This window comes from Triplophysa rosa, linkage group LG4 (assembly GCF_024868665.1).
Source record: "Triplophysa rosa linkage group LG4, Trosa_1v2, whole genome shotgun sequence".
Lineage (NCBI taxonomy): Eukaryota > Metazoa > Chordata > Actinopteri > Cypriniformes > Nemacheilidae > Triplophysa > Triplophysa rosa.
In genome coordinates, this window is record NC_079893.1 from 12533313 (window position 1) to 12560586 (window position 27274).

Genomic DNA, 27274 nt, shown 5'->3' on the forward strand with positions numbered 1-27274 from the left:
CACATTTAAAAATGATGTAAACCGTACCATAATTCGTCGTCATGTTTTGTACAGCAGCCCTAAAGGACAAACAACTCTACAACGAGCGTTTCCTCTCCCCCAAGGTATAGCGGTGAAACGGATCGCGGATGATCCGTGATCTGTACGGATCGTACTCTCCGGTTCGGAACGCATGTGACCCGCGGATTAAATGTAAGTTTATTCATCATTGAGTAAGAGAGTAAAACGCGCTCTCTCCACAGTTTTAGCGCCAACGCGCTCTCGCTCTCTCTCGCAAGTATCTGGATGAGTACAATATTAAAGCGGTTCCAGATAAACAATGACGCTCAAAACTGCTCCGTTACACAGCTAATATTACAACAACAACATATCTTGGTTCTAACAAACAGAAAATCCAATGTCACTCGCATACTGATCCAAATCAAAGCAACCTCCTCGGGGGTGATTTTAAGATGATCTTTCTCTCCAACGACTCTCTGCTGGAAAGTATCTCCATAGTAGGGCTGCAACTAATGATTATTTTGATAATCGATTAGTTGGCCGATTATTTTTTCGATTCGTCGATTAATCGGATAAAATGTAATTACATCTTTTGCTTATAATAAGTAAATCAGATATGGGAAAAGTATACACAATTGAACTCATTAGCCTTCTCCCAAAATGTTGTGAATGTCTCCATAATTAATACACCTGGTGAGTTGATTCATGTGTGTCATATTAGGAGCAATTTTTGTACTATGGTGGCCACCATCGTGTTTGGACTGAGCGATTCGTTGCAAATCTATAATACAACGCTAGTGGCCGCTGTTAATTAAGAACTGCGCCTTTAACATGGTTTGTACTTCCACACCAACACAATATAAAACCAATTAAGTTTTGCCATTTTATTTATAAAATGGCATTTTAACACAAAAGGCTGTTATATACTGTAAATGCTACAAAAGAAAAGTGATGGCATCAATCAAACTCAGCCTTGAGCGATACTGCTTCAGTGTAGGAAGGCATTACTTTGATATACAATTTCAAATTACTCAAATGCTTTGAATTGAAACAGCACTAGAGATAAAAGCCAAAGCTCCCAGCATATCTTCTGGTAAACCTTAAAACAATAAGAGATAACAGACCACTTACATCACTTGTGTTGACAAACCAGGTGATCTCGCCATAGGATGCCAACTCTCCATTGACATAGCAGCTAAGTTCACTGTTCTTCCAGCGATTATAGATGTGCACTATGGTCACCATGTACCACTGTGTAAAAACAAAATCAACAATAAACATGACTTAACCAAATTTGATGGCATTTACAGTCTATGGGAAAATACAATCTGTCAGCAAACTTCTGCATTTGCCTCATGGGTCTGAGTCTTTACTTTAACTACGCTTAAGAGACCCCGGTCTTTTAAAATGCTCTGGCAACTATCTCACCCAGATCATCTAGAATTTCTATTAAATGGTGGCAAAAGCCAATTAAGGTGCTTATCCAGTAGGCAAGGCCTCTCTAGAGGGAGCATAATGGAACAGACTCCAAAAATAGGCCAAAACACACCCTATATTTAAAAGTAGAAGCACATTGATTTTGGAGCAGAGATTAAATCTGCATCTCTGGTTGGATCATACATTTTAAAGGGTCATATTAGAAAATCTGCCTCAGTCACTCCAGGAGGTAGATGGGAACCAAGCAGGGAAAGGATTTGGTTTCTTCTTGCAAATCCTCAGGTATGACTTGGCCTCAGTACAGACCCACCATCTAACTTTGCAATCCTTGATACACTATACACTTTATAATCTCCACCTCAATGTGGTAAATTAAGAAGGACACACAAGGTGATTCATACCTTCTGGGGTTTAAAGTCGTACTTCACGCAATGCTGGAAGCCTTTGGATTTGGACTTTAGAGAGGTCACAACTAGACAACCTCCCACAAAGTGTGCCGAGTAGCCCAAACCTTTGTTGGTGCGGAAGCTAGAGAAAAGACAGACACTTCCTCTTACTTTAGAAAACAGTTTAAATAAAGGCACTTCATTTAGCATCTCAAGGTTGTGTGATCATTGTTTGCATCTGACCCACCAGTAGAGATAAGGCTTGTCCTTGTCAACGTTGATGTTATTGATAGGGTCCAGGCGCAGCCAGGTGTGGAAGGTGAAGCCGTTCTGGTGTGGCCACTTTGCAATGGGAGGAAGAGCAATGGCCTGATGACACATAAACACAGACTGTTACTGTACGTTTTGTCATTACACTGCATGATCTTTACCAATAAAAATCTACAAGTGAAATTAAAAGTGCAGTTTGTATGTTTGTTCCGATCACACGTTGAGAAGTAATTGTGCTCAATACGCTACACGGCATCCTGGGAAGAATGTGTGTGTATGTGTGTACACTGAAGACTTCCTGTTAAATGTGTTGTGAATGAAAAGGAAGGTAAACGCAATGCAATTTTCTCCAGAAGCCAACATCCTCGCTGCACAGGAATAACATCTAAACACTAAACGGCAACCAATCACGGCATTTCCTGACTTTCCTTTGGCTTTGTCTCAAGTGGACACCAACAACACAGCACGGCTAACACATACACATTACTAATGACCGGCATGGTTTGAATTTACATATAAACATGCAAAAACATACGCAGGTGGATGGAACATTTCAAAGACATCTATCTGCAATGCATCAGAAAATGGTACATATTAGGGGTGTAACGGTTTGGAATGCACTTGGCAAAGTAAGCGACATAATTCCCTTATTATCTTCAGCTGGCATGTTCCTGTGACAATGCAGCATTGTGTCCTTCAGCAGATGTCGCTGTTTTAATGGCATAACTTAAGCATAAAACCTGTTTGCAAAAACAATACATTTTATATTTTGAAAGGTTTTATACATATTAGTGTTTATATATTATATAGCATATTTGAAAAACTTTTGAAAATATAAAATTTATGTTTATTTGCAAACAATTAGGTTTTATGCTTAAATTATGCCATTAAAACAGCGACATCTGCTGACGGACACAATGCTTCGTTGTCACAGGAACATGCCAGCTGAAGATAATGAGGAAATTACGTCGCTTACTTTGCCAAGCGCATTCCAAACGTCTACATAATGGCACGTAAATGCCCTGTTCACTCCAAAGTCTAAACTACAAGGGCTCTTCCCTTCGAAGGGAGTAGGGTATAGGAATGACAACTTCATTTTGGAATTTTCCCCTCGACAGCTCATGACGGTTCGAATACACGTACCGTTACACCCCTAGTACATATAGACTGCATGCTCCTCCAGAAGTGAAAAGCACTTGAAGTCTACAATATTTATAAGCTGTTATCCAAGCGTACCAACTAGACTTTATTGTTTTTATCCAAAACACAAGCGCAGTTTCATTCAACAAATATGTTTCTCATTGAAACAGATACATTAATCTTATCTCGAAATTCTTAAACTCCAAGGTTTTTGTTTCATGAGCGTTTGGGCACATGTCCCAGCCGTCTTTATTCCTGAGAGCAGATAAAACGTCCTGTGAGTATTCAACATTCCTGCAAAACCTTCGTATGTCACATGTCTAGTGGAATGCCTGAATAAGTGAAAGAGGACTACATGGATATCTGAAGCCATTACGCTGCATGAAGAAATGCAATTCAGAAGATGTAGACTTTCAAAGTATCTTAATGTAAATTGAAACAATTGAAACAATTCAGTGCATGTGTGGGTGTGTGTGAGTAAATGGGAGAGAGAGAGAGAGAGAGAGAGAGAGAGAGAGANNGGAGAGAGAGGGAAGGGGAGAGAGAGAGAGAGAGAGAGAGAGAGAGAGAGAGAGAGAGAGAGAGAGAGAGAGAGAGAGAGAGAGAGATTCATTGTTTATGACTCCCTGGCTTGAAGTCTCACAACACTTTTCTTTATACATTTCTTTAAAATTTTCTTAGTTTTTTCTCTGTAATCTTCTCAGTATTTTGTTATAAAATATACAAACATCTTTAAATAAATATTTACTTGTGTGAGAAAAAAGTTACACGTTTTAGGCTATAATTTAAGCTATAGAACAAGTACTGTACTGTACTGTGCAATGCAATGCGTGTATCAAGTATTTTGCATTTGCTTGAAGGTAGGTTTAGATAATTTCTCTTTATAATTGGGTCACATCACTGGTTGGTTAATAAAACATATTTTCTTCAATTTAACTTAAAAGAAATAAGCCTGAACATTTGATCCTGTTCACAATAAGAACGTTTTCAATTCAAAATAAAAGTTTTCACAGGATATACTATAAGAGGTGGAGGTGATAATCGAGATTGAGGTTACAGTCAGAAGGATTGAAACTGTTGTTTTGATGTCGGGGTCTCACCGCAGCACTCTTCCCTGGGAAGCTGAAGAACGAATCTGGGCCATTTCTGTGAGCCATGGACTTCAACACAGACAGTAGCTTGACAGCGTGGGGTGGCTAAGAGAAAGCAAAAACATTTAGACAGACCCACAAGAACACAAAAAACAACTTAAAATGTAGGGGTATTGACTTCAATTTGAGATTGAATTCAACATATGAGGTTATCTTGATTTAGACTGCTTGTCTAATCTTCCGATCTTCCAAAGGTAAATCCATCCTAGATTGTTTCCCCAAGCCGAGATGTATTTGGTCCATCACGACCAAGCACATCAGACAACAGAGTCATAATAATGGTCTCTGCCTGTGGGGTTATGAGCTATAGAGACGCATGGCGGCGCGCTGTCCTATTTCTCTGACATGTTGATTGCAGGTTCTGATCAATGGCACTGCTACTGGTCCCTAGTGCAGAGACACAGGCTAATGCATCAAACCCTACTTCATTTCCACTAACATCTCCTTCATCTACCTGACCGAGAAGAGCTGAAATAATTGTGTCTTTGCTTTTTTGTGTGTCGCCTTGAAATACTACATATTAAAGATAACCGAGTTATTAAATAATCGGTATCGGTCAATACATTTTTCATACTATCAGCTTAATGAACAGCCGATGATCAGGGCTGATATATCCTGTCAATCAAAAGAAGACAGGAAAATGCAATGACTTTGATATAGAAAATGTTAAGAAACATCACCAGTTTGATATATTAATAGTAGGGATGCATGATATATTATTATCGGCCATATCGGTATCGGCCGATAAATGGTCATTTTTAATGTTATCGGACCATTAAAGGGGATGTGCAACGGTGTTTCATGCATTCTGAATGTTTTACAATGTTAAATGTCTTCTCATGCTTGACATGGTCAACTTGTCAAAAAACGAGTTGGACATATTACGTAGTATTTCTGTGCTCGATACACTCTGCAAGATTCGTATAGGTTTCGGAACATGAAAAACCGTTACGTAACAACTTTTCTTAGTCCCTTATTGGGCAATTCTCCCGGAAAAGCACGCCCACGGCAAGGCGAAAGAAATAGCCCGCCCACGCGTCAACCGACGAGCGATAGGAAGACGCACTTACCATCAAGATTGGCTGAGCTGTGGGCCTGCAGCTGCAGCTTGTTACTCTTGGGATAGTGAAGTTGAGCTGTGTTGGTTTGTTCACAGCATTTCAGTGATGGATGTTATATAAACGGTGGATATAACGCTGGATTGGAGATCATTTGAAACTGAAATATGGTGCGGTAAAAGATGTCGGACATGAACCGCACGTGGTAAGTGAAACTGAGTCATGTCTGAGTTTTGTTGGCAATGGGTGCGCACGTGCTTTAGTTCCGTCCTCCACCCATCCCCCACCATCTCACCCCCCCCCCGCAGTCGTATATTTTTGGAGATAATCGTAGCTGTATCTGTCTTTTATAAATGTGATCAAACTAAAGACTCTACGGATATTTGAAGGGTACGATACTATTATGTAAATACACAAGATTAACATAAGATTTGCAGAAACTATCTGAGTTACGGCAACTTTAATAAAATCAGGCCGATATTTTATAGCCGATAGATCATGAATCATTTCTTTTGTTTGAACCACTTCAGCTGCACACTCCTCACAGTTAAAATCCAGTACAGTGCTGTCTTTCAGTCATGATTATTCACTTACCGTTATTAGCAAAACATTGTTGATGTAGGTACAGTATGTAGATATTTATGAATGTGTCAATTATAGGAACAAACGCATACTGTTTGAAGCAGATTGCTGTCTGAATTCTTTCTTGTTTAAGACCTGTTAGACTTGTGACTATTCAGAACACTTTTCTGGGTCATACTGGAAGAACATCTTTGATTTGTTTATTAAATAAACATTATACAAGTAGGCTTGAAACATGATTTTAAGGGGGGAAAAAGAACTAAATATTACCTTGTTTTCTGCAGACAATTTTTCAAATAAACGCAGTTGTCCACTTTTTGCCTTTTGTTTCAGTCTTAGAAATTTTTATATTAATATTTAGATACTGTATATCGGCCAATATAATAGTTATCAGCTTCCAATGTTAAAGAATTATCGGTTATCGTTATCGGCCCAATTTTTATATCGGTGCATCCCTATTTAATAGTTATTATATGAATTAATAACATTCAGAAAGTTACGAATAATACATTAATTTAATCTTCAGAATCAGTTTCGGCATCGGCGGATAACAATCTGAATAATCGGCGTATCAGTGGAGAAATTTAGTACATTTAGGTGCATCTCTACTGCATATTAAATCGTAAAATGTATTTTACATTCACACAGCAACAAGAAATAGCATTTAGATCAAGAATATTATTTTGTCTTTGGACATTGTGGCATACTGACTATATGAAAAAATATCTGGAACAGCAGAAATGAAAGAGAAGATCATTACCCATTGGCCTTGTTCTCCTTTCAGTTTACTGAAGAACAGCTTAAACTCCTTTACTGTGATGCTGTAGCTGGCCAGCACACCCAGCATGTCCACCAACAGATCTGTAAAACACCACACAAACCCACACACAAAACAGGAGGTGAATGCTGCATTAAAAACATATTTACACTATGGCTTTGGATTTCGACACAGTTACTAAACTGGCTAGTAGTTATCTTATTGTGGTTATTTATATCAAAGCTGTATTTGCAAAACTGTATTTGTTTTATATTCCTCTCCCTTACATACCTGCCCACAAGTATGTGGAGTTATTATCTTGTGTCAAAATTAGGGCTGTCAACGTTAACGCATACGATTAATTTATTTCAGATTAACACGTTAAAAATATTTAACGCAATTAACGCAGAATTTGTTTGTTTTGTCATCCTTTGTCAAGCGTTACATTATGTAATCACGCTCTTATTCGTGTACAGGCTTTTAAACCACTTAAACGTGATTTGAAACAGTTGCTTTGATAAGTTAAATGAAAATAGACAGCTTCTAGCTGTGGGACGTGGCAAAACACAACGTGAGGTCCAGTCTGGTGTATACAGTCACAGGCTAAAGGCTGCGTCAGTGAATCTCTGTCAGACAGCGCACCAGTATTTAGACATGATAGCTAGGGACGTAACGATTCACCGTGAGCCGGTTGAAAATCGATTATAATCTGTGACGATTAAAATCGGTTGAAGTGTGAACTGAATCGCAACACATTTTTTGAACAGCAGGGGCCGCCATGTTCACTGCAAACCTAAACGTGGGCATGCTGATATTTCTTAAATGCAAAAAAAATCCAAGAAAAGCACAGACAGTAGGGTTGTTCCGATAGACGATACTATCGTGTATCGACGATCCTCAGACCTATCGGCGATAGCTGATTCCCTAGACGATAGTTGGCTGTTTGCCAATATATGTTGCAAATCAATATTACAAACGCGCATTGCGCATTTCTTCATGCAAGAGAGCTTGCAATGCACGCGGCTTAGGCTTTTCCTCGCACCAGAGAGAGTTTATAATGTGCGGGTTTTGAGTTTTCAGTGCACGAGAGAGCTTGTGATGCGCTTGGCTCGGGCTTTTCCTCGCGCCAGAGAGAGTTTAGAATGTGCGGGCTTTGAGTTTTCAGTGCACGAGAGAGCTTGTGATGCGCGCGGCTCGGGCTTTTCCTCGCGCCAGAGAGAGTTTATAATGTGCGGGCTTTGAGTTTTCAGTGCACGAGAGAGCTTGTGATGCGCGCGGCTCGGGCTTTTCCTCGCGCCAGAGAGAGTTTATAATGTGCAGGCTTTCAGTTTTCAGTGCACGATAAACTTGTGATGTGCTAAAATTCAGGGTTTTCCTCGTGATAAAACTCGGGGTTTTCCTTGTGATGTGATAAACTCGAGGTTTTCCTCGCAGGAATTGCTATGCGTGTGAGGGTTTAAAACCACCGCACGAGTTGTTCCCATTTGGCAATCAAGTAATAACAGCGCACGCGGGCATCAATGACGCATTTGGATGAATGATATTGACTTATAGCAATAGTTTACTTTCTCTTGTTTAAAAGGTAAACTCTGATAGAATGCTAATTGCAGTCACACATGAGCATTTTCTAGACACATAAGCTTCTGTTTTTGTCCACAAATCCAGCTTGTCATAGATAAATGCGTAATTGCCCCACCCCTCGATACTATCGTGTATCGGCGATGCAAAGGCTGGCGATAGATCTGATTATATTGAATATCTCCCAACACTAACAGACAGTATTAGTTTGTTTATATTAAAGATACTTTTTCTATTATTAATTTGTTTTAAAATTGCAGTTTAGTTTTGTTATTTGAAATAAAAAAAAATATTATACAAAGAAACGTGAAGCATTTAAGAAATAATGCAAGGGAAGTTGTTCATTTCTAATTTGTTTCAACTCATTTTGTAAAAATAAATCGTGAGTAAATCGTGAATAAATCGCATCGTGAGATCAGAATCATGAATCGCATCGCATCGTGAGTTGAGTGAATCATTACATCCCTAATGATAGCTCTCAATTATACTGTTGAATGGCTATAATTGACGTTAAAATAAATAAAAAATAATCAATTTAATAGATTCATCAGTTGTAGTACTAAAATCAGAATGTTGGCTTTCATTCAAAAATATGCTGTTAAAGAAATCTGTTGTTTCTACATTAATTTGAAGATTAAATGTGAAATTATTAGAATGTAAAAGTATATTTTAAAACATTAATGTTATGCAGGGCTTGACATTAAGCATTGTCAAATGGTTTAAAGGGGTTTAAAGTTTAAAGTTTGGTAGCACAGGCCAAACAGTAGGAGCACAAGTAAAAATAGTCTGTTGTCATCATTAAAAAAAAATATGCAAGCGCAGCTCATCATGAATAGACAGGTAACTGACAAAAGACATTAATGTTACATACAGATGGATACATTAGGGCCATATCATTTTTAGACTACTTAAATTTGTTTGAATATTTCTACGTTTGTGTTTTTCCTTTTTTACTATACAATAGTGGTATATTTGTCCACATAAATTACTGTAGTATACTATAGTATTTACTTTAGTAAACTGCAGTAAAATTCTTAGATACTATAGTGTTTTTGAACTTTACTATAGTTTACAGTGTTTATCAATTCACTACAAGGGCACTACAATTTTCCATAGCAAATACTATAGTACACTACAGTATTTTTTGTCTGAGTGTTCAATTTAACGGGACTTTTATTTTGACGGTTCTTCGGTAAGACGCTTTTGTGTGTTTGCCGATAGCTTCCCTCAAACAGTAAAATGCTCGTAAAATAAACTCTCAGAGCAACTCTGACTGGAGATGAATTAATGTGTTCATATCCTCATACAGTGCAGATGCAGATAAATCCTCGACCATCACTCGTGTTGTATGTTAAACTGTGCACATAATTCACTCAGACACGCAGAACAGCCAGATGACATTTAAATAACAGGATTCCGCGTCCGCATCTAGTTACATGGAGTCAGTGCGGTGCACCATTGATTAATGTCACACAAAAACAAGCACAACCACGACAAACGCACTTCACACAAACACGTAGCTCTGTCTAATGCACATATTCTTATTATTCTACATATGTCGCACTGTTGTTGTTGTTGTTGTTTTTTTCAAGTTACTTGTCCGGTCGAGCAAGTAAAATTCTCTCTCACTTGCCCATACAAAACATTCACTTGTCCCAGACAAGCGGACAAGCGTTAATGTCGAGCCCTGTATATGTGCGATTAATCGTGATTAACCCGATTATTTTTTTAAATCGATTGACAGCACTAGTCAAATTACTCATGTGGCAGGTAGTCATGTATAAGATCATGCACATTGCAACATAGATCTCTTTCAAGGTAATATTAGACTGTGATCACCATGTTGAGGTTTATTTTGCAATAATGACCTTCTGCCCGTACTTACTATTGTCAATTGTGTAGGTTGCTCAGGTTAGTCTCTAAAGAGCAGCACAGCAGTTTTGCATGTGATACAACATTCAGCACATTTTCTAAAGTATTCAGCACATGCAAAGCTGTTCTGTTGTTGAAAGACTATGAGCACCTGTGATTGAACGCTTGTGTTGAGCTCCAGTACAGTCCAAAGCCAATGCTATCACAAAAATGGCATATTCACAATGTAAAGGGTCCTTTATATGATGTCTCTATAAAGAAATCTTTATAAAATCTTTATTTAGAAACCACAGACACGGCTAACTGAGCATTGTGGTTGATTAGCGCTATCTTTGCTCTGCTATGTGTCAGTGTTGCCAGTCTAAACTACACGCTGACTGAGCAATGATAGAGACCCATCAGCTGAGTGCATGAGATTGTGTAATGACAACTTCTTTCCAGAACTGTCTAATGAACAATACCAAGATTAAAGGAATAGTTCCCAAAATATATGATTGATCATTTATAATCCTTATGCCATATTAACCCACTGGATACAGATTACGTTTATGATGTATGGATTCACTTTGTTGAGGTTTGAAACGTTCAATGGCATTATAAAGCTAGGACGAGACAAGATATTATCTAATGTAAATCTGATTGTGTCTGGCTGAGAAAAGGAAGTCATACACACCTAGGATGGCATGAGCATGAGAAAATTAGGGATAATATTTTTTTGTGTGAACTACCCCTTTAAGTAAGGGAGTATATTTAAATTAGCCCTTAGTAATAAGAAAAAGCTGCACATGTCGATGTACGACAAAGCTTGAACTATATAAATATAAATAAATCTGTTTTTACTGCTGAGTCGAACCAGACATGTATGCACAATACATCTTCTCAAAAGCTGCAAAAAATATTGAGATGCTACCAAATTTGTTTTACCAGATTGAACTGGTATTGAATCGTGACTCGAAATAAACTGGTATCGAATTGTAACTGAAATATCATGTGGTGCCTTAAGATTTGCATCCCCCATTCCACACACCTGCGATCATAGCGTCCACCTGGTCTATGCGCTGAAGCACAAGCTGGATGAGTTCGACCTCAGTGCAGGCCTGCAGGTTACGTAAACTCTTCTTCAGCACTGCCGTGAACATGCTCCACACCTCCGCCTGGCACGTGGAGTCACACTTATCCAGCAGCTCCACCATGCAGATGATGCTCTCCGTCTCTTGAATGATGAAGTTCATCTCCAGGTCAAACTGCCCCCCGACCAACTGCACAGAGACAATCAGAGTTAATGTCACAAATGGAATCAAAGCCAGAAATAATATGATAAGCGGTAAAAATACAAGCAGCATCAGTCTAATGAGTCCAAATGAAAACTTTAACACACAAACGAACATCGTCACATTTTATGAACTGGGAATATTTGGTTTGGCATCCTGTCACAGCATGCTGGCTTGATTCCTGACATTAAATCCGGATAACCAAAACCCGGGCTTTAATTCAAGCCAATCTCATTCTGAAACAGCTGTGTATGGATGTAGAAAGGCTCTCTCTCTACGACTGGATTACTGGGACAGGATTTCCAACACTGGCTCACTTTTAACCCTTGACGGTAAGACAACAGGACCTCTGAGCTAAAACGGGCCAGTGTAATCCACCTGTTGTCATGCCGATGACAGATGCTCTCTGGATGTGAACCTTGAAATCTAGTTTAAAACCCTGAAATGATGATACGATGGTTGCGATGTGAACACACTGCACACTGACAAAACAAACAACCAGTCAAAAATTTTAAGAAAGCATATTTTGGACAAGAAACTTATTAGTGTATATTTCTATAACAGCTATACATCATCCTTATAACTTCCTGCTGGAGGGAAAAACAAAGTGCTTCACTCAAAGCTTTCTAGCAAAAATTGGTTTCCACATGCAACCGGGTCTCATCTATGCATCTTTATTGTTTTCAGGTCAAACATGAGACGTTCAATAAATCACAGCATGGTACACACATCTACTGTATGTATACGTTGGGGGCAGATCTTTACACAACACAAATAACACCATTTTTGTCAATAAATAAAATTGTGCAGCTCATAAATGCAATAAGTGCTCAGTGTTTAATAGATGCTGGGATGCTTTTACTACTAAACGGTACTTTACAGCACGTGATAAGAAAAATAAAGCAGATGTCAGGAGTGATGTTGTTGAGGTAGACGCAGTCACAAGGAGCTGAAGAGATTGCTGTCATTTACCAGCAGACAGGCCATGACCACAATTTGATCAAGGACTGGAAGCGGAGAATAAATCCACAGCCTATTGGATAGAAACTGTCCCATTAAAATGACTGAAGGTGGATTAAAGGAATGTGGGGGGGGGTTTCTGTCATTATAGCAACAAAGGCTAACAAGGCAGAAGATAAAAGCCATGATCAGTCACAAACACACACACACTGCATCTCAATGGCCTTGCAGTCAACCCCCCCTCACCCCCGTCAAGTTGCTATCACAGGATGACAGCTGGATTGCTCATACTTTCACGGAGATGGGGAAATATGTTTATTAATAACATAAAAGTGACATAAATGGATGACAATGATGTTCATGCCTTTCTTATCCAGTTTGCCCCTTAAAATAACCCTCCCATAACCACCCAACACTTTACATCACCTCCTCCCACATTCACATTTGCATTTGAGCAAGAGATGCTGATTGTGTTGTGTGAAACGGCTATCAAAGAGATATGCGGCCAACTCGCGGGTGATTAATGGACCTGACATCGTCTCTGAGTTAACGCCGGTGAATGTGACTTTGAGGTGAGGTATCAGCTCACACAGAGGGCACAGTGAAAAAGTGGAAGTGACTGACTGCCATGAGATCAGCAGGTAGACATACATGCCAAGGCTAGTTTCAAAGTCAAACTGTTCTGTAAAACTGTATAGTTCCTCTGTAGCAATCATCCTGCACCCGTATTTATCAAGATTCTCAAAGTGCCATTTTAGTCTTAAGTGCTGAGAATTCATGAAATTTACTCCTACTTCCAAACTTAAGTATAAAAGCAAGTTATCAAATTTCTTAAAGCTAAGAATCACTCTCCCAATTATTTAAGACAGCTTGAGAGGTCTCTCAAGTGCTTAAAAGTTGCCACTACGGGCTTGTGATGGCGCTGAGGAGACAGAGACATGTGGTGGACAGAGGGATTGGCCAATGGAACCGTATCATTCCACATTATACACGCATAAATTCAGAACTCCCCCTCATAGGCGTAATTGCGGGTGGCACTGGCACTTTTTTAAAGTATGAATTTGCGAAAGGCATTTATTAATGAAACAACATACACGTCATTTTTCATAATCAAATTTATACATTTAACAAAATTCTTTGTGTGCAAGATAAAAGGCAAACAGTCCGTACATGTCATTAATGCTGCGCGCATTCGAGTTATGCTCTACGGATCATCAGTACTGTTGCACGTTCTCATTATGCTGTATTGTTCTCAATTGTATGTGTGATTTCACATGCAAGAAAATATTTATACTGAAAATAACATTCCTTTAGTCCAGCAGTTTTGCTTTAAATACAAATAAAAACTAATTTCAGCACCGGTTTAATTAAGAAATGGTGGAAACGTGTTTATCTTCCATTTCCAATGTCTATATCATAATGTATTATCTTGAAAAGTTTTTATTGTCATATGTGTGTTGAATATAAACTTATTCTTAAATATGCCAATGTCGTCATCAAAAAACCCGTTTGCGGCACAGCAAAGAGTCATAAATCATCTCTAAGCCTGATGTGACGAGGGAGGCGTAACGAGAGCTGTGGGAGGAGGAAGCGAGGCCGGTGGCACGAGTGATAATGAGTGTCAGCTGGGCGTTACACCGGTCTCGCATCTCTCTCGGAGGAGATCGGAAGCATAAAAGGTAGGGATGCACCGAATCTAACATTCTTGGCCGAAGCCGAAGCCGAACATGATGTGAAACACTTGGCCGAAGGCCGAATAATACCGAACACCGAATATGGTTTTTGCATTTCTTCTATTTATTAAGCTATTTTTTCACTATTGCACAAACTGAATAGTCAAAATTTGCTTTTAAAAATTTGTCTTGCTTTTCAATAAAATACAATACAACTTAATATAAAATTGAGCAAAACAAAATACATTAAAACAAAAAATTTAATAGCCTATATTAATTAGGCCTATAACTGACTGGTAAAAGAATGTAATGTAAGTTACTCTGTACCCCTACAACAAAACAGTTCATTAAAAAGTGTCATTCCACATTAGGCCTATAACTAAAAATACGAATAAACTAAAACTGTTGGATTATTATAGGCTACGTTGCAAAATGATTGTAAGAAAAAAAAACATCGAACGCAAGCTATTCTGACTGATGCTGACTGACAACCATATCAGTTCACGTCTCTCCTGCAAACTCCGCCCACAAAAGCTGACTGTTATCTGGTGCACTCGTGGCCGGGATGCACAGAACATACTTTGACAAGTTGTTTAGTACAGGGAACTGTGTGCGCGCGACCACTGTATGATGTCAAAGGATGTCGCGAGCGGCGGGGCTACTGTCAGACAGCCCGCTCCCGTCTGAAATAGCCACAAGTTACCGACCGGTAAAGACGCTTTCATTCGGAAATTTACTTCCGTGCGGCGTCTTTCTCTGACACCTTAAAATGCTCCACACACACACTGCCAAAATGTTTGCGGCATTAATAAAGCGCACGTCTCTCTCTCTCTCGCTCTCTCTCTCTCTCCGCTGGTTGCTAGTTGATCGTTTCTCGAGTCATGTTCGGTAAAATTATTCGGCCATTTCACATATTCGGCCGAATACCGAACATGCGTTTTTTGCTATTTTCGGCCGAATATATTCGGTGGCCGAACATTCGGTGCATCCCTAATAAAAGGACGAGCGACAGGAGTATACGGCGAGAGAGGACCAGGCCAGGACATGTTAAGTTTTGTTTATGTTTATGTGGATTATTACTTCTGGATTATTGTTTGTTTATTTTTATTGTTTATTGTAAATGTTTGCCGGTTCCCGCCTCCTTCCTTCCCTACTTTGAATTTTATTACACCTGACACTTAAGATTCAGTCCTACACTTAAATTACGACTGAGCTACTTTATAACTAACTTTTATAACTAACTAACTAACAATTCTTAGCATTGTTCTTGTGAGTAATTCTCAGAAGCTTGATAAATACGGGCCCTGGTGTAGGTTTAACTCATTTATTCTTCTACTAAATTCTAACTACATCCTCTAATCACGTACAATCAGAAACCAGAAAACCAAGATTATTGGTGTCTTTAACCATATCTGTGTTTCTCACCCTCTTTCGTTCTCATTGAGAGGCTCTGCAATAGTTCACGCTGCAGTCACAAGATCTCATAAAGGCAAACCGAGTCCTTCGTTTCACCTCTGAGGACCCAGTGAATTAATAATGGCTGAACAGCTCATGGTCCAGTGCTGACAATAACAAGAGCTTTTCTCCATGGTGAGGGCTACTCAAGAGACAGCCACACACGCTTTACATACAACCCCTGTGTGCTAGCTAACCATGTATTTTAGCACTAAACAAATGGTGTTTACCTGGAGGTAGTTGTTAGCTCATTGTTAGGTGGTGAATGTGTTGTGATGAAACACATCCAGGAACAGAGCAGTGGTATCATTTGTTCAAGTTTAGAAACAAACGTTATCGCAACATCTGGCTTTAGCTTAGAGGGCCTGTGAGAAATACAACAAACATCTGACTTGTCAATTTTTGCTCCAGCCTCTTTAGTAAACTAGTTTTCAGTCGAAGGCCTGTCATTTTGTCATTCCATCATTTTAAATTGATTTTCTGTATAGATTAAACTGATTAACGTTCACCAATACATCATTACCTACTAGGGGTGTAACGGTTCAAATTACTCACGGTTCGGTTTGTGTCACGGTTTTATGGTCACGGTTTCGGTTCGGTTTGTGCTATGTTCAGGGAAAAGGGACTACTGGCAAATAAAAATAAGAACAAATAATCAAGCTACAAGTAACAGCACCAATAAAACAACAGAGCAAAGCAGAAAATAAAATAAGATACTGTATATATACCTTTTAAGATAGAAATGGATTAAAGTAATCAAATAAAACATAACATTGCATATGTACAAATTAAATAAAGATGAATCATAATTTAAGTTACAGGAGCTATTGAGTCACAAGCAGTGAGTGATTTCCTTGACTTTTAACAGACAGCAGGAATATGCTGCTGTCGCTTTTAGAGGAATGAAACCGATCCAGTACACTGATACTGTACACATGCGTTGTTTTTCGTCTGTTTCGTCCGTTCACTTAAGACATAACCTACTATGTTAAGATACTCGACAAGAGGGGCATGTTGACCTACTTCGTGTGTGAATTTGTCCGTTTAAGCGCTTCAAAGACAACTCAATATTTGCGCCATGTCTGAGACTTTCCTTATGCGCGCTTCGGATCTTCTCACAGCACGCAAGCAAGTTTTCTTATGCATCATCTTGCACTTAAATGTTTAAATTGGCAAGGCTTGAATGAGTGTAGTTTAAACAGCAACATGTGCTGTTCAGGTCTCAGCTGCACTCGCGTGCTCACAACACCCGGGTGATGAATGCATAAATGACTGTACAGCATACGTCAATCCTATTGAAATTTGTCTACGTTATTTAATTTGTTGTACGTATTAAATCTGTATCCATCGACAAACGTACATTAGCTGAACTTTGTCTGTTTTACGCATTATAATTTTTAATAGGGATGCACGATAAATTATCGTCCATATCGGTATCGGCCGATAAATGGTCATTTTTTATGTTATCGGTATCGGCCGATAACAAACTTCAGGCCGATATATTATAGCCAATAAATTAAATATAATTTCCTCTGGTAGAACCACTTCAGCTACACACGCAGCAGTTAACAGTTAAAATCCAGTACAGTACTGTCTTTCTGTCATGATCATTCACTTACTGCTATTAGCAAAACATTGTTGATGTTGGATGTAGATATTTATGAATGTGTAAGGAACAAAAGCAAAATGTTTGAAGCCGACTGCTGTCTGGAGACCTGTTAGACTTGTGGCTATTGAGAACACCTTTCTGGGTTGCTCTGGAAGAACATCTTTAATTTGTTTATCAAATAAACATTATACCAGAAAAGTTTAAAAGTTAAAGAATCTTTAATTAGTGTAAAGTGGGCTTGGTACATGATTTTCAGGGGGAAAAAATAATTTTCAGTCTCGGAAAATGTTACATTAATATTGTGACGAGGGAGGCGTGACGAGAGCCGTGGGAGGAGGAAGCGAGGCCGGGACGCGATTGATAATGAGTGTCAGCTGGGCGTCACACCGGCCTCGTATCTCTCACGGAGGAGATCGGAAGCATAAAAGGACGAACGGCAGGAGAATACGGGGAGAGAGGACCGGGCCCGGACATTTAAGTTTTGTTTATGTTCGTGTGGCCGGCAGTCGTCCGTGAGGGGCTGCCGGCCTGTTTTGCTGCTGGTTATTGTTTATTTATTTTTGATTAAAGTGTTTGATTGTTCGCCGGTTCCCGCCTTCTTCCTTCCGTTTTATTGAGCTTTATTACAATTGCTTATACTGGTCTATTAAGTCAAAAGACTGAATTAATCAAAGATTTCGCAGAACAAGGCCCTGTTGATAATGTCTCGTGAAATGCTCGTGTTGCAGACATTACATGTGGCTGTTTTTGTATTTCCACAATGCACAGTTTAGCCGCATACTTATTCACAACTTGTGCTCTCCATTTAAGATACTTGTGTGACAGCTAACGTAAAACTTAATAAAGCCGATCAGTTTAAAATTGCCTTGAACAACTCCCAGTATTGATATTTGTGAATTGGCTCGGGACATTTTTGATTACAGAGTTGATTACTGTCGTTAGCTATGACCCACCATTATGCTGTGTTAAAGAGTACATAACATGAGATCATGAAAATTACATTTCATGCAGTGTGTAATGTTGCCGTGTTTAAAAGTAAGCAGTCTGCCAAGTTGTAAATCCGAAGGTGAATGAATAACAAAGTTATTGGCTTGGAAAAAAGGGAGTCGACTCTGAATCACGCAAACGAGTCGTCCCTAGTCCGATTCGCGAACCACCGCGGATGTACGTCACTACATATAGTCCCCGCCTACGTTTTGCTAGGACTTCCTGCGAAAACTTCACTCTTCTCCCCCAAACACTGTAGCTCGTGAGCCTCATTTGCGGTAAACCAATCACAGCAGACTAGACCATCTGACCAATCACGTCAGACTAGGCTAGCGGAAAGGAGGGGATTACAGGTGAATCGCGGAATGAATCATTTGCGATTTAGTCAAGAAGTAAGGTAAGAATAACTGCCTATTATTATGAAATAATAGTTTTTTTACACTATGTACATAAACTTGTTGTTGGACACTCCATACACCAAAGTAGGACCTTAAAAATAGTTAGTTATGTACTCTAACACCAAATGTGAAACATCCCTCGCTCTTTATTACTTGCGGGAATAGTTTGTTATTTTTGCGCGAGTGACGAGAAAAGCATTGCATGACGGGGAGTGTCCGCACGTGTCAAACAATGGGTGTCAAACTCGTCGAGTGAATTTCTCGCTTGAGTTTAAATTTGTCAACTTGCGCAGAAGAGGTGTTTGTGGCAATCGTGCCGCCTGATTCGTGTCATTCGCATCGTCTATTTGCGTCTTTGCATTGAATTTGTATGTAATTTACTCACGCAAATCACTTCATTCGCATTTGGTGAGAACGCACCATTAGAGTACTATTACAGATTAGAGGACAAAATATTCCCCTACCATGCCAGAGGTTTCCAAATTCATAGTCACATATTTATGTGTATATTCATGATGCCTTTAAATTTCCTGCTACTTTTAAAGCTATTCCTTCACCGTTAGAAAGATTTAATCTGACTGCTGCTAGGAATTTCTGACAATAACAGCCAGTCATTCCTCAGATGGGTTGATGCCTGGCTATCTTTTTTAAAATTGCCAAGACTTATTATCTGAAGCAGAACACTAAACTAATCCCATTCATTGATATTGGGAATGTTTAAGTCAGTATTTAACAGTCACTTTCAGAGATAGCAGCTGGTCTCCAATCTCTGTGAAGCTGCTAAATGAAGCATAAGGGAGGAAGCAGAAAACAGCCAACAGGAAACTTTCCTCATTAGTAGGGTGTAGACATATCCTACTCAATTAGAGAGGAGGGGGTTTTACCAACATCTGTATAGCCCTAGAAGTTTAATGTCTTTTTATTATTTATAATGTTTATAAATCTGAAGCAACAAATGTTCAGATCTGTAGTGCGAGATAGAAGAAAGAGACTATTAAAAGGCATCTAGATATAGCAGGGTGACATTTTGATAGCAGAGTACATACTGTTTTTGAATATAAAACATGCCTTTGTGCTGATGTGGAGCTAAAAATAGCATTGTAAAACTGCAGATGACAACAGTAAGGAGGAGCTCCAAGTCGTTTTGGAGCTCATACAGTATATTAAGCAGATAAGGGTTTATTCAAACATAAACACGAGCACATCAAAACAAACAACAGGGCCAACTTTCCATTCTGTGAACATTTCATGACCATGCTAATACAACCTAAAGATCATCCAAATGCACATCCATTACATTTATTTAAACACCGTGAAATACAATCCAATAAAAACATTGTAATTACAACTTCACATATTCAATACTGGTTACATCATAAGTCACAACAATCTACCTCTGAGCCAACTAAAGTATTTTGAAGGTCTTGTCACTCAGCAACACTGGGCACCGCAGGGCATCTGACACTGCACCCAGTGAACTGCTGCATACGATGGGAAAAAGATAACAGAGAAAATCATATAAGCCAAGCAGTTCATCCAACACCATCTGCTCTCTAAAAATAGAATACAGACTGCAACCAACAACTTATTTTCAGCAAAATCTGAGACTCCAAAGTGGCTGGCATCCCTAGCACACATCTGGTTTCTGTAATTTCATTCAAAGATTGGCAGGCTGCTGTCTGGGCGTCATAATGAGGATTGTGTTGTGAAGCCTCATGATCGGAATGTTTAAAGCAAAACTCAGACTCTGTGTGGCATCGTTTTAAGTGTATAGAAAACACCAACCTCTGTATCTTAACTTACTGTGGCAGCAATGGGTCAGGAATTCTTGACATTTCCCAAAGAATAACTGAGCTCTATTGTGTCGCAGGGATGATTTAAGTTTATACTTCCTGAAAAAGATAGTGCCTGTTAAATGTTGTGATACTGTTTTCTTCTGCTCTGGGAGTGATATTAAAAGATTCCATTGTCGGCTGTTGTTTTAATCACCAAATGCACCACAATGTCACACCCTGAAAAGAAACTTACACTATTGGGACAGGAATCATAAGGAATGTAACGATTCAGGTTGTGACTGCAATGGCAATAGAGACTCCTAGTACTATCAAGGGAAAATATCAAATACAATTTTATTGCATTACTGCCCTCAGCAATCTGTTGTCAAATCATTTTAAAGGACCCAATAATAACGCAATCCAAAAGCTGAAAACTAACGAAATACATAAAAACCTGTTTATATTTCTTTGTTATTACTTTAAGATATTTTGAAGAATGTTGAAAACCAAAGAGTTCTGGTAAACCACTGACTACCATTCATTTTGTCCAACTATGGAAGACAATGCTTTGGTTGCAAACATTCAGTAGAACCAAGACATTTGCACAGGTTTAGAACTACTTGAGGGTAAGTAAATGATGACAGAATTTTAATTTTTGGGTGAACTATCCATTTAATTCAGGTGCTTCAACTGATTGTAAGTGTACATGCTGAAGTAAAAATAAAGAGAGGAAAGCGATTTTAATACTTTGTCATCCATTATGACGAGTATACAGTAAGTGGTCAATATGTGTTTAATGATCTCTTTCTCTAACCACGAAAACATCAAATGAAAGACTGACTAAACCCACACACTAAAACCGATGGGAAGAGCTAACAGCACAGACAGCTGCACACACAGGATCAGCCAATGAAAGGGACAGTGATGTCACAAAAAGCTGAAACTGAGTCTTAAAACAAATCATTTAAAGGCATTACTTTGGAAACAGAAAGCTTCCTATACAAGACCTGCATTTCAGGATGTTTCAGGATTGCAGCATTTTACTGAATATTAACATACACAGTTTTATTCTCTTTCTCTGTACTGTGTAATGCTCATCAGACACTTATTGTGTTCACAGTAACCCGTGTAACATATTTGCACATTCGAAATGTATACCTTATCAGTTCCCTATATAATATATCTCTCATATATCATATATCACTTGATAAGGGGAAAGATCTCCATCATGATTTCATCTTCTGCATTCTGTCAAAAAAAATTGCATCACGCCTTGCTGAGAAACAGGTGATAAAATATATGAACTATATATTTATGAATACGCCCTTTTCACATGACGTCACGCATCTTCCGTTCTGCCGCGAAGCAGTGTATCATTACTTCCGCTAGCACTCCAGTTCATAAGGTGGCAGTAATGCACCTATAAGCTGATTTGCCAACCGCCAGTAAAACTCAAGAAGAAGAAGTTACTTCCGCTAGCGCCTCAGAATGGAGTTTACTTAGTGGCTTGCACATCTGCCACAAATACGTCTAGATGATGTACAACGTCTTGCAGACAAATTTTCGCTAACGACAAGATCAAAGCTAGAGAAAGGATACAAATTCTTCGTTGAACAGTACCTGTTTGATTATGAAGGTAAGTGTTTTGTTTTCTTTTTGTGTTAGCGAAGGTGCTAGGATAAGTACTTGAATACATGTTCTGTCAGTTTTTTTTCTCACTGTTTCCAGCGCGACGGCAAAACAGAAGTTCTTCTTCTTCTTCTTGTTTGTTGCAAGACGGATGTTATGATACACTGCTTTGCAAAAAGGTGGAAGTTAAGTGACGTCATTGTGAAAAGGGCGTATTACAGTCTAAATATGGACCACAATGTAAAGTATGAAATATGTGACATGTGCAGTCTGGAAATCGTGTTTGGAAATGTTGGCAATAGAGTGTCATTAGAATTAACCCCCAATGTGTCAAGCCCACAAAAAAAATCTGTGGACTCTTGAAAAATATGGCCATAAGTATTTGATCCTACACTCTAAAAATGGCTGGGTTATTTTTTAACCCATAACGCTGGGTTGAGTCCGTTGGGTTGTTTTTTTGGGTTATTTTTCCACATGTTAAACACTTTTTGGGTAGTTTTAGTTTTCCAGGTGTTGGGTTAAACCCGCTGGGTTAATGTGCTGGGTTGTTTTTGCCCACCGCTGGGTTGTTTGAAGAGGCTCACACGCTTCCCGCCCTGAAGACGTTGAGTGTACTACGCAACTTTCATTTTTATAAAGAACAATGGGGCAAAGCCACTGGTTGGAGCAATTTAAAGGTACGTTTTTTACGTTTTAAGTAAATATTTATTGAAATGAGCAGAATTTGTAACATTTTGCAAGGCAACAGTGTCTTAACTAACATTAGTGATGTAACTTAGATGACCAGCAACTGTTACCTCAGATCGCCATTACATAAATTGACTCGCATAGTCCTGTTAAGATGCGCGACACTGCGAATTAATACAATTTTAGTTAACCCCATCACATGTAAGCTAAGTCTATGAACTTTAGTGAGAATTGAACTAAAAGTGAGTCAAACCGGCGAGTGCCCCGCGAGCGCGGTCCAGCATTCCCGGTTCAGGAACGCCTCTCTCGGAGTCCACTCTGGACATTAAGCGGCCAGTCAATTATATTGCTCCCTCCGTTTTAAACCAAACATTTCAATTACTTGCATATATACCTGATGTCAAGACACAGTGCTAAGTGTATCGGAGTATTGTTATTTTATCATTTGGTTTTCTTCTTTATAGATTGGACCAAACGTGGTGGAATTTCTTCACCAGACAGAATTAACGAAGCCCTTTCATTTTGTTCCGCCATGGGAAACATCCGGCATATATCTCAGGCTTTTGTCATTTTGAATGGACAAGTTCTGGAACAAACCACGCTGCTTTCAGCTGTTGATGTATGTTTCAACGCATTTTATGTGTTTGATGTTAACTTTCCCAGGCAATGCGCTTCTACCTGGGAATTTCTCCAGACTGTTGTTTTTCAAATGAAGGGGAATGAATCATCTGCTATTCGATTTCTTCGCTGCTCTTTGCTTGCTGAGGAATAACTTAACTTTTATTTTTTTCCTTGATGTTTTTGTTAATATCTGTATTCGTTTAATTTAAATACAGTGAAAGTATACATTTACACATTAATGTTTTTACTGATTCAGAATTCAAATTTGACTGATTCATGAATGATTTTAATAATTCACTGATAATTGTTCTAATTGACATGTGACATAGGTCTGTTGCAACATGTAATTGTGCAGAATTTTATTCATTCGTGTTATCTATACTGGTAATGTTTGATATTAGCCATATTTTTATTTATTTAGTTATTTTTATTAATTGTCATTTGTTGCTACATATTGTGGAAAATGTTTATTAGTTATTTATAATGTTATTTATTAACATGTTATTTATAATGCTTGTTAATGTTTGATATGAAACATTTTTATTTATTATAATTTAACAATTTTCTTTTATTTAAGCAAATCTATAAATATTACTGCTACTGACTGTAAAAGTTTAAATTTTTATTAACAATTATTTTTACAGTCAAATAAAAATGATTTTTTTTTAAATAAATGTCAATTGTCTTGATTGACAATGAAGCACAGGAGAAATTAAGAATAACCCAGCAAGAATAACCCAGAATTAAACACATGAATAGTTAAAATGACTACATTTGGGGTTTTTTCAATAACTCCGCATGCTGGGTTAAAATGTGTAACCCAGTGTGCTGGGTTACTTTAACCCAGCATGTGTTCTGTCCAATATTTACCCAGCGCTGGGTTGCCAATTGGGTTGTTTTTAACCCAGCCATTTTTAGAGTGTACTCACTATTCACCATCTTATCTCTTATCTCATCTTATCTCTATATCAGCACTGCACAAACTGATTTTTCCCTGTTAACTGTGTCCCTTCCCTATCATAAATCACCATTAAACTCCTACAGCATTTTTATTCCATTGAGTTTGTTCTGTGTATATGACTAGCTTGCTTAATGATACAAAAGTCTATGAATTATAACCCAAGCTGTGTCCGAAATTACATACTATACACTATGTACTCAACCATCTAGTGCAGGGGTATTCAATTAAAGTTCCAAGAGGTCCGGTCTTTATATTTTCTTCCAAACGGAGGTCCGGACAATATGTTTTTTGAAAATAAATAAATATTTAATCAATTTAGCCAAGATGGATATACTGTTTATACAGTATAAAAGATATTATCTTTTATCAGGACATATATTTTATATTTTGATATGCACAGTACAGTGCTTCCCCTATCATTACCTTGGGGGGGGGGCGCCCCGCCTCTCCAACGGCACCTCCCACCCCCTTGGAGGTCAAGTTAATTTTATTTTTTATGTAGCGTTAGATCACAAGAGAAGTCATTAAGGCTACCTTTCCTATATAACATGTCTATACTTTGTTCTCGTACTAAACAAACTAAATAGCAGTATGTTATTAATCTTATTTACATGGCGGCATGTCATTTCTGTTTCTATGTGGTCGCGCCTTTACAATTCTCCTCTGCTCTCTGTATCGAATTCCGACCCGAAGCGCGCGCACACACAGACACATGCGCGCACATACACAGGTAAGCGCACTTTCACCAGCGGACAGAGAGAGCGTGTGGGAAAATATGTCGCGTCAACCACCTGAAAAGCAGATTTAAAAAAATGCGTTTTTAAACGCTCCCAAGGTGGTGAAAATACTCATGCCCTGCCCCTGACAAGCAACAGTCCAGTTACCACCTTATGACAGGTTTTCACCCAGCTTATCCTTCGTTCCATCCGGACCGCGAGACACAATGAACCATTAAAAAAATCTGACTATTTCTGTGGTTTAAATTGAGCAGCGGCGCACGTCTACATAACTGAGATGTACACATCACGCGCACTCAGAGACATGTATGTTGATTGTATTTTGCCTCTATATCCTCCAATATCTTTATTTAGCGCCAAACGCACTTCATTTTAACCCTTTCCGCTCCGTGAGTGCTGCTTCTCCCGCCAAAGACACCAAGAGCAGGTAAATAAATGGACACTTTTTCTGTAACGCTTAAGTAAACGAAAATGCAGCAGTAATAAAGTATTTTTAGCTGTCAGTCAGTTTACTGTTTGCTATATGGGTTTGTGACAGATTATAAAACATAACGTCTTGTATCTACATTTAGCATTTATGATATTAATAGCATAAATAATCAGCATGTTAAGAGCATTTCATTGTGAATCATGTTTTAATTTTAAAGAATATTTAGAATCAGTTCTAGTATGAATGGCATGGAAAGGCTGTTAGTAACTTTGTTAGAACTCCTGCTCATGATATATTTATTTTAGTTGTTACATTTTGTTGTCAGTAGTTTTTTTTTATATTAAAATAGACCACTGGGACTTCGCTTCAGCACCAGAGCCTACAACACATTTTCTCAGTTACCAGACCTTCTATGTTTCATACAGACTGTGGCTATAAGAATATAAAGTAAATGGCCTGATAAAACATTAGATTGATTGATTTAACATTATTTATTTAAAAAAGTATTGTCCGGACCTCCGCCGCAAAAAAAATATAGAGACCGCAGCCCCCCCCCCCCCAAAGCCGTAAACCTAGGGGAAACACTGCAGTATGTATGTATTGTAGGCTGTGTGGCTTTAGGGGAATTCCCTCTTAATAAGTCGGATAATTCATATTTGTAAATAAATAAAACATGTAACAATTAAAATGCTCATCATAAACAGAAAACAAAGTTACTTACTAAATTAGCCTTCCATGCCATTCATAACAGAACTACTTCTATCTTTACATAATTTTTTAATTAGAACGTTGTTCATTACAAAATGTGACCCTGCTTGTGAAAACCCAGCAAAAGTCCTACAGAATATTCTGTGAAAAAAATATAACAATATCTTCAAATATTGACTGAATAATGCTAAAATCTTAGTGAAATTAATGCTTGAAATTAATCTTTGATGGTTATCTAATAATCAATTAGATTATGAGACATTAGCCAGGGTTTTCAGAAGGTCACAAATGTTTACATGCTGATCAATAATGCTAATGCTAAATGTAGATAAAAACGTTATGGTTCATAAAATATCACAAATCTGGTTGAAAGGTTGGAGAAATAGCAAACAGACTGACAGATACATTTGCTTTAATATTGCTGCATTTTGTTTACCGCTGTGTGTCCATTTACCTGCTCTGCGTGTCCGCACTACTGTTGTTAAAATAAGCACGTGTTTGCTGCTCTTCATGCGTCTTTGGTGGGAGAGAAGCAGCGCGCGCAAAGGGTTCAAATGAAGCGCGCTTGGCTCTAGATAAAGATATTAGAGGATATAGCGGCAAAAGCTCAATTACATACATGTACATACATGAGAGCGCGTGTGATGTGATTCTTCGTTGTGTAGACGCACAATTTAAAGGGGTCATATGGTGCGAATACGTGTTTTTCTGTGTCTTTGGTGTGTCGCCCGTGCATGTATTAGACACGTAAAATTGCAAAAATTAATGTGTCGGAACAAAAGATGCATTCTATCTAAAAGCGAATGCTCACCCAGACCTGCCTGAAACGCCTCGTGTAACCACAACCCCACAAATCTACGTCAGTTCGTGGTATGATTTGACTAAGACCGCCCAAATGGATTACGCAAGTAAGGTGGGCGTACCTGTCAGTAAACTTGCTTTGGAACCTGATGTTCCAAATATGGTAAGAGGCTTCACATTTCCGTCACAAGCTTGCAGTATTCCAACAATCACTACGCACTGGTTAACTGGCCAATCATAGCACACCTCGCTTTTCTGAGCAATGAGCTTTGTAAAAAATCAGCGCGTTTCAGAGAGGCGGGGCAAAGAGGAGATACAAACATGCATGGTATGTGGAAAAT

General features: G+C 38.6%; 1 protein-coding gene across 3 annotated transcripts in view; it reads right to left on the bottom strand.

Moving 5' to 3' along the window:
* Positions 1-27274, bottom strand: part of lrba (LPS responsive beige-like anchor protein) — a 262968-nt gene that overhangs the window by 210284 nt on the left and 25410 nt on the right. For all 3 annotated transcript variants that reach the window (XM_057332760.1, XM_057332761.1, XM_057332759.1), the window contains exons 2-7: positions 11259-11490; positions 6785-6885; positions 4334-4429; positions 2071-2192; positions 1839-1965; positions 1132-1251 (exon numbers count right to left, since the gene is read on the bottom strand). In XM_057332760.1, the coding sequence (XP_057188743.1) occupies positions 1132-1251; positions 1839-1965; positions 2071-2192; positions 4334-4429; positions 6785-6885; positions 11259-11490 (798 nt within the window). The remainder of the gene's footprint in view (positions 1-1131; positions 1252-1838; positions 1966-2070; positions 2193-4333; positions 4430-6784; positions 6886-11258; positions 11491-27274) is intronic.